This window comes from Phaseolus vulgaris, chromosome 5, assembly GCF_051622355.1.
Source record: "Phaseolus vulgaris cultivar YP4 chromosome 5, ASM5162235v1, whole genome shotgun sequence".
Taxonomy (NCBI): Eukaryota; Viridiplantae; Streptophyta; class Magnoliopsida; order Fabales; family Fabaceae; genus Phaseolus; species Phaseolus vulgaris.
The window spans coordinates 40,825,993-40,843,269 of record NC_143502.1 but is presented as its reverse complement, the minus strand read 5'-3'; the positions used below and the strand labels follow the sequence as shown (position 1 = coordinate 40,843,269).

At 29.6% G+C, this 17,277-nt stretch overlaps 1 protein-coding gene across 2 annotated transcripts; it reads right to left on the bottom strand.

Annotated features, from left to right (window-relative positions):
* Positions 1–4,544: 4,544 nt before the first annotated feature.
* LOC137817050 (uncharacterized) lies at positions 4,545–10,670 on the bottom strand. 2 transcript variants are annotated; one of them, XM_068620265.2, is made up of 13 exons: positions 10,533–10,670; positions 9,742–10,253; positions 8,531–8,733; positions 8,148–8,345; positions 7,893–7,964; positions 7,285–7,380; positions 7,121–7,200; positions 6,912–6,990; positions 6,496–6,706; positions 6,177–6,373; positions 5,773–5,878; positions 5,579–5,668; positions 4,545–5,435 (listed from the first exon to the last, which is right to left on the bottom strand). In XM_068620265.2, the coding sequence occupies exons 2-13, from the start codon at positions 10,244–10,246 to the stop codon at positions 4,699–4,701; spliced, it is 2,574 nt and encodes an 857-aa protein (XP_068476366.2). In that variant the 5' UTR covers positions 10,247–10,253; positions 10,533–10,670; the 3' UTR covers positions 4,545–4,698. The 2 variants fall into 2 exon arrangements, with proteins under 2 accessions (XP_068476366.2, XP_090158767.1); XM_090302641.1 differs by having other exon boundaries at positions 8,518–8,733; positions 10,533–10,627.
* Positions 10,671–17,277: the final 6,607 nt, after the last annotated feature.

The window sequence follows — 17,277 nt, the reverse complement described above, 5'->3', positions numbered from 1 at the left end:
ACGTTATTTATTTATTATTATTATTATTATTATTTCACGTCAAAATAATTTCCCTTTTAGAAGTATAATATAACACTGCCGATTATTTTCTTAATTAAATGCTGTTTCTTTTAAATATTTATACTTTCATTGTAAATAAAAAATTGATGATGAATGCCATTTTTAGAAGGGCAAAAAGGTTTTTAGTACATACAATAATATCAATTGTATTTATTTATGGGTTATTTGAAAAATAAAACAAACCTCCCGATTTTCTTACAAATAGATAGTAATACAGTTAAAAATAATTAGTTTAATTTTAAATTTAGTTTATCAAATAAAAAGTGATAAGCATATAACATTTTAGACAATAATTTATTCAACATTATTATTTTTATTTAAATCTCCATTCTCATGACATATATTAAATTATAAGGGTTGAAGATTCCACATCAACCATAAATAAAATTATTTTATAATATATAAATAGTTATAAATAATTTTATTTATTAATAAATTTTATAAAATTGAATAAAACTTAAAAGTTTATCTTGTATAAAATTTATCTTCCGAAAATTTGTTGTAGTTATATATAAAAAAATTCAAATAAAACTAAAAAAAAAGAAGTAAAGTGAAGGTAATATTGGTACCATCTTTCTTTTCTATGAAAAGTAGTAGTACTATCTTATCTTGAAGCATTGATGATGAACACTAAAATTTAATGTGAGTGTGAGTTTTATTAATCTAGAGGTACTAATTAATTAAGAAGAATAGTTTGGTGAATATTTGATTAGTACAAAGTCATTAGTAGTTGGGGAAGAATAATTGTTGAAAGTTTTGTTAATGTATTATTTATTTATTTATGAAAAGAATAATTGGTGAGGAATTGATGCATAAAGATGTAAGAAAAGAAATGAATAATGTTAAGAAACGAGTGGCTGAGAGTGAGAGTCGGAAAAACAGCACACGTGGGGATCAGACAGTGCATCACATCCTAGCATTCAATTTGAAAGACCCTTTCAGATTCAAGCTCAAACTCAAAACTATCATTAAAATATATCATTGTTTAAAAATTTAATATTCAATAACAAGATTCATTTCTTAACTCGTTTTTTAATTCAAACATTTTATTAAAATAATTTATATCAGAATTTATAAATATATATTTGATCTTATCCTTAATTCATATGAGATTTCAAATGCATTTCGTTTCAATTTATGTGAAAAATTTAAATATAAATTTGACCTTATCTCAATGAGTAATAATATTAAAATAATGGATAACAAAGTTAAATAAATCTCACTAAAATAAAATTTGAACATAAAATTAATTATCCATGTGTGCCTTTTTGTTTGGATTGGACTTGTACAATTCCTTCAGGACAAAATTATTTGTACTCTTTTCAAACTTCTTTTCAACTTTTCATTTTCGGCGATTTCTTCATTCACCGTATCTGCACCTATCATTTTTTCAAAATTTCCAAATTATCCTTAATTAAAAAAATATATTTTCAATAAAAAAATTTAGAATGCAAAATTAAAAACTTGGAATTTAAAAATGTGTTTCGAAAATCGAAATCCAGAATATTTTCAGATAATAAAGTTTCTGGAATTAATTTTTATTTACATTCTTCTTTTATATAAAAATATTTTTGTTATTTAGGAGGATATTTTTGTCATTTTAATAGTAGATTGAGTGCATATTGGAATTGATATGGGGTAAGGAGAAATTGACTTATTTTAAGCCACTTGATGCAACCTCAATAATGTCAAGGCAATTTCTTCTTGCATCCCTACATTTTTCTTCCTGCACCCCACAATGTTAGGCAAAGACCAAATTATACCTATTATTTTTCTTCTTGTAATAGCTTATAGCTTATGTCTGGTGGAAACCTTTTTTTCTTCTTGTAAATCGATTTTGTCATTAGAGTTCACAATCGATTTTGTTGTTTTTTCTTTGGTAAATCGATTTTGTCATATATAAGTAGAATTTACAATCGATTTTGTTGTTTTTTGGTAAATCAATATTTTTATTTTATTTTATTATAATCTCTTACAAATTAGTTTTTTTTTTCTATATGATTTAGTTTATTATAAATTTATATATGAATTTTAATTATCGCAAATAATTATAATCTGTTATTATAATTTTTTTAACCGTAACATTTTTTATTTTCCATTAGTGCAAAGAATTATAACAAACGAAAATATTATGTTTTGTATTTATGTTATAAATATTGATTTTGTTTATAATTTTCTAATATATTTTTAATATGTATAAAAATTTATGTTGTTTTGTTTATATTTACCTAGGTTATTATGTTTATACCAATTTTTTTTTTATAATTATTATAATCTGTTATAGTTTTTTTTATACGTGAATTACTTACTACAATGTTTTTTAATTTTGAAAAATATTGTCTTATTTGAATATTTTTTTTTAAAATTCAGAATTTAATCTAAACACAATAATTTATAAAATTTTAATTAACTAAAATATATATTCATATTTCATTATTTATAAAAATTTTATTATAGAAATAAAATTATAAACTTACATTTTATATATTTAAAAAAAAAGTTATAAATACCTTACCAATCATAGTAGTAATCGCAAATTCTAATAAACTTTTTTTAAATATCTCAATCCAAATACAATTGTTTGGGAGTTACTCATGAATCTTGTTCTGAAGTGGTTGACATAAACAATACTACTACGACCCTGGAACAAGAAAAACCTAACCGTAGTGAACTCTTTCCAAAAGGAAAGGATAGAGTAGTTTAAGTGTCTCAAAAGAAAGATATCGTTAAGGTATTGTTGTTTTAATATGCATTTTCGAATCAGGAGTTTATGTTTTTGCATTATATAATTGATCTCCGTTTTTATAGTTGTTATTTGTTAACAACAAACTCAATTTTCTGTTAATATGTTTCTGTTTCCATATACTCTATAAAACTGTATTTATTTTTATTGTAATATGAAAATATAATGTATATATACTCTTGTTCAGCTCTCTCTCATACATCTTCTTCATGCCTTTTGCGCATATCACTTTCTCATCTGTTATTTCTTACATATTATCAAGAATCATTCATGGTTTCTTATACCTCCATTGTCAATAATACAGTCTCTTCATCCTCTATTACAAACACTGCATTCCCGTTCACATATCTTTGTCGCAATTATTAATTTTAAACTTGATCAGGATAATTACCTAATATGAAAACATTAGCCAACATTTAGAGTCCACAGATACACCCTCTCTATTAACGCATAGAATTAGTTTGTGATAGAGTGAATAATCAGGATACAATAATTATTAATGGATAGTATATCTCATGTATATTAGGAGCATATTCTATAATATCGATATTATAGAATATCGATATAATATACATGAGATATACTATCCATTAATAGTGATTGTATCCTGATTATTCTCTATATCAAAAATTGATTGTATCTATTAATACTCTCCTTCTCCCGTCTTTCATCAGCAAGATAAGCCATAGTCGCTACCTTTGTATGTTCTCAGACTCATCATCTTCTCCTTCGTAAGTCTTCACATCTTCAAGTCTATAGGTTGGGCATCCAACAAACAAAAGGTAGTCTCACGAAATACTACTGAAGGTGCTTATAGCAGCAACCCACGCAGAAATCAAGTGTACTTCATGAATTATGTGTTCCCATTGCTACTCCATCCATTTACTCCGATAATCTTGAAGCTGCTCTCCTTGTTGGTAATCGTGTACTTCAAATCAAAACATTTTGATTTTGACTTTCACTTTTCACTTTGTACTTGACTATCATCTTACACACATAGTCCTGGAACTACTCAAATCAAAACCCCCTATGAAGTTCCTCCAGTAACAACACTTTTTTATTACTTAAAAGAATTCATGAGACGAGACTAGAGTAAATGTATTAATATTGCGCAATTGCTTCCTACAGCCAATGTTTTTCAATCTTCACTCAATACCTTATTATATGAAATGATAAGAATGTCATTTTTGAGTTTTTAAATAAGAGTGACTGACAAAATGTATTTCAGATTTGAATTTCTAGAATATTTTTTGGATTTGGATTTTTGAACAGTTTTAAAATTTTTTGGATTTAGATTTCTGGAATACATTTTAAATTTGGACTTCTGTATTACATTTCAAAATTTGGATTTTCAACTACTTTTTTAGATTTTTGTTTTCTATAATTTTTTTTCCAAAATATATTTTCAGATTTTGTTTTCTGAAATTTTATTTCTAAAATGCAAAAAATATATTTTGGATTTTTTCTAGAATGTATTTTTTAATTCTGGATTTCTAATTCTCTAAAAAGACAATTTTAAAATTTCCAAAATTGATTGGTTTCAGGTAAAAAATTATCAGGAAGCAATTGCCTTAATATTCACATCTCAAAGTTTAACCCCAATAATTTTGTGGGTAGCAAAGGCCTCATCCATTTCATACATCTTTATCAAAACCTTTGACAGATGTCAGAATTGCAATATATGCTATGTACATTTTTTATCTGAATGTATATGCTGTGTAAATTAAACAAATACCAATAATTACATAAAAAACACTTTGACTGTTCTATATGTTTTTTACAGAAACTACTATATTTTACAAATTTCTTATTCTGATGTTCTTAAATAATAATAAAGCTTAACAATGAAACTTACACTATCTTATTTCAACTCCTATAAGGCCTAAAAACCTATGTCAACCTTTAATGTTGAAATAAGGTGTGTAAGACTCATCTCTGAAGGCCAATAACGGCTCCAGAAGAAAATTCTTGTTTGCTCCTCTGGCCACAAAGCTGATAGGATTATATTTGCTTATTCCTCTTTTGCCAAAAAAACTTGCTGATTCTTTAAATGTAGCATCAGAAGAAGTCTTGCAACTGAGTTTCACTCCTCTACCAGAATGCAAACCACTATGCACAAAGCAACCATTATAGCTTTTTGATTCCAAAGATATGGTTTCTTTTCTTCCATCCAATCCTGAAACCACAACAAAAACACAAGAGGAGCAACCTGAGGAAGAGCCTGCTACTGTAAGAGGATGTTCCATTCCTTGGTGAATCACTCTCATTCCCGGATGATCATACGGTTCTAGCATTACTGTTTTACCTATAGCATCTGTCAATGTGGTAAACTTTGTGGCAGATTTTCCAGGGATAACTCTAAAAGTTGCATGAAGGGCCAAATCAGTTCCAGGCACAGGTAATTTTTGCATTGCTAATGGATGGTTGGAGTTTGTTAAAACATAAGTTGAGTTGGCAAAGGCTTGGGAAAAATAGAATAACTGACTGTTGTAGCTGGCTGGAATTGGAGTAATCCAGTCTTCTATAGATGCATTTGGTGCAGCTTTGATGTCCCAATCACCAGTTGTGTGACCAGCAAGAACATAAGGACCATAAAGAATTGCTTGAATAGAGGCATATTGAGACCTGTCATCTGTATTTGATTCAAAGCACTATATCAGTAATGTCAAATACATGATTATTGTTTCCATTGGATAGATTAAATACACACTGTGACAGAAGAGTAAATGGTAATTAACATTTAACACAAATGGAATAAATATCTACTCAAGCTACCTTTTATGGCCTCGGTTCTAAGGGTCATGGGAAATTGAAGGCTTAGTTTGTCACCAGCATTCCATTTTCGGGTGATGGACAAAAAATTTCCTACATTTCCAGAAAGTTACAAGCTTTAATTTTTTCTTACTATGTGTGAATGTATGTAACTACAGTGAAATCTCAACTTTTTGGTTCTAAACAGAAATTCACACCTGGGGTTGGCAGAGATAAAGACTCATTATTCAATACACCCTTTGCACCATCCTTGTGCGTCCAAGTTGGTAGTCTGAGGTTAATTGTAGACAAAGCACCAGTTTTCTGCATAAGTAGATACGTTTTAGAAGACTAAGACAGGGATTTTACACTTGGTAGCTTGTTGGTTTCTTGTGAAGAAGGTTCACACATGTGAAAATATGACATGTATTCCTTTCTCCTGATTAGTTTACATATATCCATAACAAGGCAGCTTAACTTTTTTTAAAACTGAAAGCATTAGTAGAAGGGGTTTAGGACAAAACAGGCCAAATAAAGCCAGATTAACAATTATTGTGTTTACTCTAATGTTTCTAAGATGAATGTTTGGCTACATGAGATGCAGAACAAATGGAACAAGCACCTTAGCTGGAGAAAATGTAAATGACACTCGTAGGAAAGGATCCCATGAAACAGCTGGAACAACAGTCTGATTAACAATAATTTGCCCAGACTTCCAATTGAATAAGCTTGATATGTACTGGATAATGTAAAGAGTAGGATTTTTCCCTCCCTCTTCAAAATAGATAGAATCTCCCAGCTTTGAGAATGATTCGATTCCTAATAAACAGGGAAAGAAATTTGAGAACATAAAGAGTATGGAGAAGTATAGAAATGATATGGTGTAGTTTAGTTTGAAACTTTGATGCAACTTGAGAAGTATATGATGAACACAGGGTCACCTGTTCCATAGCAGCACCAGAAACTATCAAACTTCGTTCCCCAACCAAGGCTAGTTTTAGCCTTGGAAACCCCGCGACCTTGAGGAAGCATATATATCATCACTCCAGGTTCTGTTCCTCTTTGAATGCTTAAAACACCATTTGTTAAGGCACGCTCATAGTAATCTGCATATGATACCTTTTTGGACCATCTAAAAAGGTGGCGTGAAACCTGAAAAATTGTTTGTTTTCCTTGTACTTAAAGAGGACAATACAATAACTTCATAGGAAATTGTTTATTTACACTCATATAAGCACATAAATCCAAAAATACATACTAATGTAATACATCATGATGTGATAATATATCTACCATTTTTTATACTCATTTTCAGCTTCTCAGGTATTCCATGATGATTTATGAAGATTGGCTGTACCTTCAACATATTGTATGTGGTGCATGATTCCTCATTGTCGGTTGATTCTAGGGTGTCTCCAATTCTCTTTGGATCACTCCTATGAAGAAAAATCGAAGCAAAGTATTTTTTTTTAGAAATACTAGTAACAATAAAATCTGTGAAAACATATTAACAAATTGAAGTGCATATGAAAAATAACTGAAACTAAAATGCTGATATCTTGATACCAAAATTCGCCCACTGATGTCCCTCCAGTTGCATAAGTATGAGAAGAGTTAACAAGATCCATAAAGAATGTTCCTATTTCCTAACACCAAAAACCAAGAACCTGTATTGAAATTTAAAATAATAATAACAAATTTCAGTACCAGCAATCTACATAGCAATTCACCTTATAGAGTGGATCACCAGTGACTTCATACCGCATTTGAGATCCAACAACCACTGGGATATGTGTGTTAGCATGAAAATTAGCTATGTCATTAGCCTACATCAAAGAATTTTAGAATTCTCATGCCTTGTAAAAGATTAAATACAATATCTAAACTAGAAATAAATGCCCGAAGTTCAACATACAGATACTTAACCATGGAAAATTTTCTAGTTTGTATTATGTGCACTTTTTTACTGATGTTCTTTAGTTCTTATTATTTGAAAGCCAAAATTGTTACAGCATGGCAAAAAGAGTACAGATGTGCAAAAAATAGTTCTTTCAACTGTTTTATAAAGTGATTCAGCTCAGTTTGTTTGTCTAGTTCCATACTAAGTATGGTTCAGTTTTCAAAAAACCAAACCAAAATCATTTTAAAAAAATTGTTCTGTACACAAAACCAAGCATAAAGGGGTTCCATTTGAATTTATAAAAAATCACTTTGATCTTGCAAAAGCTGCATAATGAAATTTGTGACAATATGAACTTGATAGTTGAGTTAGGCTTAAATTTCAGTACTTTAATAGTGGTAATTCTATCATAATGAAAAAAAAATATATTATCACTACCTTCACTGCAAGCAAACCTAAAAAGCATGGCTTGTCAAAAAGGTGAGCTAACAGTAGATGCCTTTGATCTCCCTGCATTGACAAGGCATGTAAGTTTACAGCACAACCAGGTACCATGAACAAGAAGCCAACACTTAATAAAACAAACTGAAACAAAGGAAGAATTGAAAATAGAGTATGATATAAGAATAATCTGTCAAACGTACGAGTCAACAAAAGTAATGTTAAAGAAACAAATTGGACCAATTAACGTACCGTTATGCTGTATAGTTTGTAAAGGACATCATTCATGCCTCCAGTTTCCTCATTCAGTGATTGATAATGTCTACTAATACTAAATTTTGTTATAACATTCTGCACTCTGTTGTAAAAGTAATCTACCATCCATTTCACCATATTTAGAGCTTGAGGATTTTTAGCTATAGAATGTTGATCCAGAAGGCCAGCCAATATCTGCCAAAATACATTTTTGAGAAAAAAAATAAACTAAATTAAAATTTCCCATATTTCTGGATAAGTTAAATGAAAGAATACCTATAAACTAACTTATATATACATATATGTCTAAGTTGGAATACCCTAATATTAAGGCTGAATGCAGTTGCAGAATCAAATTATCAGTCACCTTTTGAGAGTACCTTGTGAATGGTGTAATAGGGAGCCCAAACATGCTCAGTAGCTTCAAATCGATCAAAAAATTCAGATGGAAAGGCAGAGAGATATCCTGTTCCAATTTTCTCCTGACAGATTGAGAGATTGGCAACAAGGGCTGACATTTTCTTCTTCAATCTATCATTATGTGTGCTGGCCCACATTAAAGCTGATGCACTCAAGTAGTGCCCTTGAAAATGTCACAAGCAAGCAATTGTAGTTAACCATGAAAAATGAGTCTTAAAGGCATAAAGTTGCAGCCATAAGTCAGCCATTTACGAGTAAACACTTTCATATATGTTTTAGTCTTTGAGTGACAAAAAAATCTATTATAGAGTTAAGTTCAAGCAGTGGTAGCATCAATAATAGTCTTGTGCTGTGTTATTAAGCTTTCAATCGTTTTTCATAGCCCTTTCTTCTTACTCCCCTGCAGTTAAGAACTCTTTATGAAGATAAGCAATGAGCTGGGAATGAAAAAAGAACCTGAGTACAAGTTAGACTTAGTAACTTAAAACCAGACGATCAAATTCAATGAGTGTGACTTGGTTGAGAAATGTTATAAAATAGAACATAGAAGAACAAAAGAGAAAAAGGAAGTCAGAATATGAAAAGGAGTATTTCTTCTGTTTTTCTATTAAAATCAAAGCAAACAAAGTGTCAGAATATAACATCCCTTCTAGATCAACTAAAGAGAGAGAATAAATGTCAGAAGTAAACAAGACAAAACAAAGACTACACCTGTACCTGTACGAATAGAAACAACTACGAATTAGAAAAAGCAAAATTGATATTAAATTCGTTCTAGAAGTCTTGTATGATGTCCTTTGATAAGAAACACGTATAACATACATGTTTGTGAGGAAATATTTGAGTTTGATTCTTACATAACACATATGTAAGAAGGACCGAAGAGTTTTGAGTATGTCCAAGTCTCAAACCAAAGATTAATTTCATAGCTTAGATAGGTAATCCAAGACCACCACATATCCATGGTCCTGACCAATTTCTACTTGATGCATACTTGAAATTTTCAATTTATGAGTAACAATTAATCAAACTTAACCATATATCATGCAGATATTAATGAAGAGTATGATTATCTCAGACTACCTAATAATTTCATTACAGTCAGGATAATACCTTAAAGTCAAGACGTCAAAAATGGTAAAAACTAGATGAGGAATGAACTTAAACTAACCAACAAAATGACCCCGTAGCTCTATTTTTGGATCTTCCCACCCTCCATATGGTGTTCCAGGAGTTGGAAGACCAGCTGTGTTCCTAAAGCTCCAGAGTAACCTGTCCACATCCAACATCAACAGATACTCTAAGTTTGTCTGTTGTGCCCGAGCATGAACTGAACCCTCATGCAATCTCACATCCTGCAGAGACACTTGTTTGAGAAAATCTTGGCGTTGGTGGGGTGCCTTCAAGACACCCACTTTCTCAATTTTCCTCAACATCACATCCCAATCATGTTGGTATTCCTCTTTCAACAACTTCCTTGGTACCAAATCAGCCCAAATGTGATCATGGTCACCCTTTGGAGCCAAATTATAATGAGAGATTATGTTCCAAGTTTCATTCATGGATGTTGATAACTGGTAACGGTAAGTGTGTGATTGAGCAATGTTGTTTGTGCACTCTTTACCCTCAGCGGAACCCCACAGCACAATTGCAACAAAAGCAAATAGAAAAGCCATCAACCTCCTGGGAAATTCAAATAACAAAGAGCGTTATAATTTCTGGTCAAAATTTAATTTTTTGTCTGTTTTGCCTGTATATTTATTCGTAAGAGCAGTCTTAATTGAAGTGTTAAGCATGGCCATCTGTGTCAAAGTAGATTCATTCGAAAACTTGCAAGTTAAAGCAAAAGGTTCCAGAATTTTGATCAAAACTGTTAATTATTTGAAGAAAAAAATTAGAAGCTTGTGCTAAATTTTTGTAGATAATATCATCCTTTGACGTGAAGTGATAAAGTGACGTTACCTTTGGCTTGCAAGTTTCGTAGTTGAATGATAAAACTAGGAATCACTGAAAGTATGTGTTATGTTCTGTTTTTTTGTGTGCTCTTTATCCGCAACAAAACGGCACAGCAAAGTGGTAACTAAAGCTAACAGAAAAGTCATTCTATCCCTCTGAGAAGAAAAGGTAATAATGACGTCATAATGGACTACAAATAAATTCTTTTAAGGAAAAAGTAACAAGTTTTAAAGTATGTATTTATAAAAAAAAAAAAAAACTGCATTAATTAAGGACCTAAATGAAAATCAAATACAAAATATAACTTTTTTTTAACAACTTTTCACTCTAACGCTTTGTTTGAAATAAAAAGTGAAAGTATTAAAAGAAATTCTATATCAAATAGGATCGTAGCCATTGATAATTTTTGTTTAACTTCCAAAATATATTTTTTTTTTTTCTGAACGTATGATTTTCATATGAGAAAATACTAATTCGATTAAATATGGGCATTTATTTAAAAAATATAAATAAGGCAAAAGGTTTAGAATTTTTAATATTGTCTGGAATTGGACTGTGAAACGAGTTCAGTCCAATAATTTCAATGGAATATCTGGAATGGTGGAACGGAGATATCTTTTTGCACCTCCATTATGTATTTCTGCACCATTATAAATATAAAAAATATATAATTTTAAAAAATAATTTTAGATTTTGTAATTTAGAAATATTTTTAATTTCCATATTATAATATATAAATAATTTTTAACATTAATTTTTTTTCTGAATTACTATTTATAAATTAATAAAAAATTATTAATTATGTAATCGGATAGTTTTATGGATTATATAATTTATATTTCAAAGCTATTTTAAAGTTTTAATTTTAATTTGATGTACATCTTTATTCACGTGATAGTTATATTAATTTATTTTTTTAATATATTTTAAATTATTATTACAAATATATTTGTATATATAATTTAGATATAACAACTATGGTGTACATTTATTATACAAGTTGATCTTATGCTATTTTATTTGTTGAAATTTAGCCTATAATATAATTTTGGTATGTGAAATGTGAATGGTTATCGTATTAATCTTTAGAATGTAAAAAAAAAAAAGCATAATAAATATGTACAATGTCAAATAACTAGTGTTACTAATCCGTGCATCGCACAGAAAGAAATACAGATATAATTATTAGGTACAATTATTGATGAAGTATTATTATTATCATTATATTAATAATATTTTATACTATATTTTTGACTTTTTTTATGGTATTTTTTGGGGTTTTTTTTATTAAAGTTTCTTACTTTTATCATTTATGTCGATTGTTTTCATCTCTTTATCGATTTGTTTCTTCTATTGTTTTTCATATTGTTGTTTCTGTGTTTGTTGCAACATAAAAATTTATTTTTTTATTTTCTTATAAAAAATTGATTGCTTTTGATGTTTCTATTGATATAAAAAATAACTTAAGATTTAAACTATATTATAAAAGTAAAATAAAAAATTAATGTTGTAAGTGAAATCTGAAAAATAAATAAAAGTGAAATCATAAAACAGTTATTTTATGTATATGACATTTTATGGTCAGAACAAATACCACAAAGAAAACCATAAATAAAGAGTGTAATAAATATAAACATAATAAATTAAAAATAAAAATAAAAAATAAAAAACATTAATGTAAACATTAATATGAAAGCAGTTATCACCAACGTATCGGAAATATACGCGATGTTCTCCTTTAAGATCATAAAAATGACGTAAGTTCCTCCATACATAGGTTATTTCAGGATTCAGCAAATCCATGTTGTACATCACAACATGGGTGTTCCCGTTATTATCTGCCAGCAGCCAGTGACCATCAAGTTCATTTTGAAATTCAATAGCAAAAGCGCGATCCACAATACCATACTGTTATTTAAAAATCAAAATAAAAACTGTAAGCAAATCATTGAAGTTTGGAAAATCAAATATAATAACATAACCAAGAAAACACATACATCACCCTTAACACTCAATGTCCAGAACATGCCTTTGGTATCCAGTCCAACAATCTCCTTAGCAATTGCTGTTATCATCTTCATCGTAAATGAAAGGAAGAAATCAAGAGAAGAATATGAAATATGAAAGGACTTATAGCACAAACAATGAAAGAGGATTATGTGTATACAATAATCTCATAAACCACACCTATAAATAACATATTAATACCCAATATGTGAGACTTTTGGGTTTTCCAATTTGCCACCATCCATTCTGACGTTTCATTCTAAACATTTCGAAATTAATTAATATTAATATAATCTTTCATTTCATTTCATTTCATATTTTTAGATTTGTAAATATTAATATATTAAAATATTAATTAATATTATAATTGTCAATAGTTGCCATCAATGTTTTCCTAGTAAATGAAAAGAAGAAATGAACAGAAGAATATGAAAAGACTCACGGCACAAATATTGAAATAGGATTATGGATATATAATAAATAGCATATTAATATGTAAAATGTAAAATGTGAGACGTTGAGCTCCCTCAAAGCATTTAAAAATTAATTAATATTATAATTATATTTCATATATTTGACATTTTTAAATTTTAATATAATAATATATATAAGTATAAGTTATATATAAAATAAACTCATATAATATAATATATTAATACATTGATTAGTATTAATTTATAATATATAATATATATATAATATTAATATATTAATATATATATATAAAGATTTATATGTAGATAATTATTGAATAAATATTTATATATACATAAATATAAATATATAAAATATATATATATATATATTAACAAATACATGAATAATTATTTATAAATTATATTACTACGGATGAAAATATCCGGATGAGAGAGAGAAAAAAAAAAGTGAGTTTTAAGAATTGGTACGTGGCAAGCTTTGGTAGGTCCAGGTGTCATGTGGTAATTGGTGAAACTTTGGTCAATTTTCTTCTTTGGGTAAATTTCTTTTTCAATTTTTTTCCAAAAAATTGAGGTTGTGACATGTGTCAAAATATGACTGTTTCTGCTCCCTCAATTCTGATTATTTTACAGTTCATTATAAATTAAGTATAAATGCAGTTCAAATAGAAGTCTTTTTTGTGATAGTGTCCACATTCAACTTTCCACTTGGCAACCCAATTTAAACACAGTTCGGGTAACGCAAAGGCACATACCTTTTTGTACATTAGTGCATTATAAACTTCATCCAAAAAATCAGGTTACATTATACAGATATGAAAACAAAACATTGATCAATGTGCACTGCTCTCATAAAGCATAATATTATGATGTCCTACTTAATATCCTACTTAATATAACGTTTCTATATATATTATGATGTCCTACTTAAGGTAATAATTTATACGTTAAAGTATTCTAAAATATACACTATATTAATTTTAATAATTTTCATTTTCATTTGTAAGAGTTAAGAGAAAGGTGGGTGGTCAAGAAGTCAACATAGTCGCCGTTTGTGGAAGTGGCGTCTGCAATGAATTTATTGAAATTTTTTATTTAAGTAAGACATTAAATAACTTAGATTTGTATTTATTTGAGATTTTGAATAATTAAATAATAAATTCCTAAAAGAAATGTAATTAATTCTATTTCTATAAGCAACACTTTAATAATTTGTCTTTTTCATCAAAGAAATTTGTGGAAGTGGCGTTCTGCAGTGTGCATAGTCGCCGTTTGTGGAAGTGGCGTTCTGCAGTGTACATAGTCGCCGTTTGTGGAAGTGGCGTTCTATAGTGTACATAGTCGCCTGATAAGTGTCTAATTTCAGTAATATTTCATATTAAAATATAGGCACTTATGAGGATTTATTGCTAATTTACATATAAAATAATCCCTAATTTATGAATTTATACCTTTTTACATTTTTTATGATCTTTATTTGAATAAGAGTATTTTATTCTCAAATTTGGTGTTAATTGCAGATTTCTAAGGAAGATTGGAGATTTGGATTAAAGATGAATGATTTGAGCTAAAAAGATAAAGATAGAAGGTCCCAGAATGGAAAAAGATGCAAAGAAAGATTGAGCCTTTTTTATGTTTTATCATTTAGCCCATTAGCGCGACATAGGAAACAACCTAACCCTAGAAAACTAGGATAAATAGAGGGCTAGAGGCTCAACCTTAATGTGCCAGATTGAGAGGAAAACACCATAGAGTGAATTCTAACCCAATTGGGAGAATGGAAGGTGATAGAAGTATGCGTGGCTAATTCTACCCTTTGGGATTGGGAGTAATCTGCTCAAACTCTTATGTATTGAGGTGATATTTTATATATTAATATTCAGTTCTTGATTGATTATTGGTATTGTTGTTTTACTTTTAATTCTCCGTGACAAATTGAGAATCTTAAATCTGACCGGGAGGTATTTTTAGGGTTCGGACCTAAACAACAATACTTAACATATTTGAGTGCTAGGAATAGACTTGAAATGTTAATTGCTATTAAACGTATGAGCTTCGTTCTAAGTTGTTCTTATAAGTATGCGAGGGATCGATAGTTAGGGAACATTCTTAAGGATTTTATATGCGAGGAATCGATATAAATGATTTTTATACGGGCATCAATTTCAATTAAAGAACTTAATATTAACATGCTAATCAAAATACATGAGAGTGAGAGAGATGAAACTTAATCCCAATTTTTCCAATTGAAGCAACTAATTCTTTGTTTGTTTTCTTATTGATCAGTGCCAACATAATCACTTCAAACTCTTTTTTATTGTTCTGTTGTTATATTTAGCGAATATTGTACTCGATAATTTACTGTTCTTTGTGGGATCGATATCCGTCCTTAGGGACAATTATTACTTTTGACAAACGCGGTGCACTTGCCGTAAAAAGTCATCATCGCTGTTTGTGGAAGTGGCGTTCTGCAGTGTACATAATCGCCGTTTGTGGAAGTGGCGTTCTGCAGTATACATAGTCGTCATTTGTGGAATTGGCGTTCTGCAGTGTACATAGTCGCCGTTTGTGGAAGTGGCGTTCTGCAGTGTACATAGTCGCCGTTTGTGGAAGTGGCGTTCTGCAGTGTACATAATCGCCGTTTGTGGAAGTGGCGTTCTGCAGTATACATAGTCGTCATTTGTGGAATTGGCGTTCTGCAGTGTACATAGTCGCCGTTTGTGGAAGTGGCGTTCTGCAGTGTACATAGTCGCCGTTTGTGGAAGTGGCGTTCTGTAGTGTATTTATTGAAATTTTTTATTTAAGTCATTAAATAACTTAGATTTGTATTTATTTGAGATTTTGAATAATTATATAATAAATTCCTAAAAGAAATGTAATTAATTCTATTTCTATAAGCAACACTTTAATAATTTGTCTTCTTCATCAAAGAAATTTGTGGAAGTGGCGTTCTGCAATGTACATAATCGTCGTTTGTGGAAGTGGCGTTCTGCAGTGTATTTATTGAAATTTTTTATTTAAGTAAGACATTAAATAACTTTGATTTGTATTTATTTGAGATTTTGAATAATTAAATAATAAATTCCTAAAAGAAATGTAATTAATTCTATTTCTATAAGCAACACTTTAATAATTTGTCTTTTTCATCAAAGAAATTTGTGGAAGTGGCGTTCTGCAGTGTACATAGTCGTCGTTTGTGGAAGTGGCATTCTGCAGTATACATAATCGGTTGACGTCAGGTTGGTGTCATCGCCGTGTTAGATAACGGAAGATCAGGTGGTCTGGCATCGTCGCAATTCTGATTATTTTACAGTCCATTATAAATTAAGTATAAATGCAGTTCAAATAGAAGTCTTTTTTGTGATAGTGTCCACATTCAACTTTCCACTTGGCAACCCAATTTAAACACAGTTCGGGTAAGGCAAAGGCAGATACATTTTTGTACATCAGTGCATTATAAACTTCATCCAAAAAATCAGGTTACATTATACAGATATGAAAACATTGATCAATGTGCACTGCTCTTATAAAACATAATATTATGATGTCCTACTTAATATCCTACTTAATATAACGTTTCTATATATATTATGATGTCCTACTTAAGGTAATAATTTATACGTTAAAGTATTCTAAAATATGCACTATATTAATTTTAATAATTTTCATTTTCATTTGTAAGAGTTAAGAGAAAGGTGGGTGGTCAAGAAGTCAACATAGTCGCCGTTTGTGGAAGTGGCGTTCTGCAGTGTACATAGTCGCCGTTTGTGGAAGTGGCGTTCTGCAGTGTACATAGTCACCGTTTGTGGAAGTGACGTTCTATTGTTCTCGACATCAACCAAAAACCAATTTGATTCGAGTTCATTGCTAAACTGGATGGCAAAAGCTCGATCAACTAAACCATGATCTTTTACCAAAGAAAATACATGTTACATTTCGTTAATAGTAATCTAAAATATAAAATAATCAAATAATAATAAAACATAGCATACCTCGTTTAAGATGTTCATTGTGTGAAACTTTCCCTTAGAATCCATTGTGAAGATATCATCCAAATTCGAGAAATTTTCTATTTCTGGTACTATAACCGAGACAATAGAATCATAAAACACTGCATATAAAATATAGTTAAAAAATAAAAAAAGGAGAAAGAAAAGAACCTATTCGGTTGCATCACCTTGCTTGAGAAAGGGGGCAGGATGAGTGGTGGACGTTTGCCATAGTAGATGAACGCACCAAAAAAATACCTAAAGAAGAGAATGGTTACAATGGAAAACTATTTTGCAAATGCACCAAAAAACGACAGA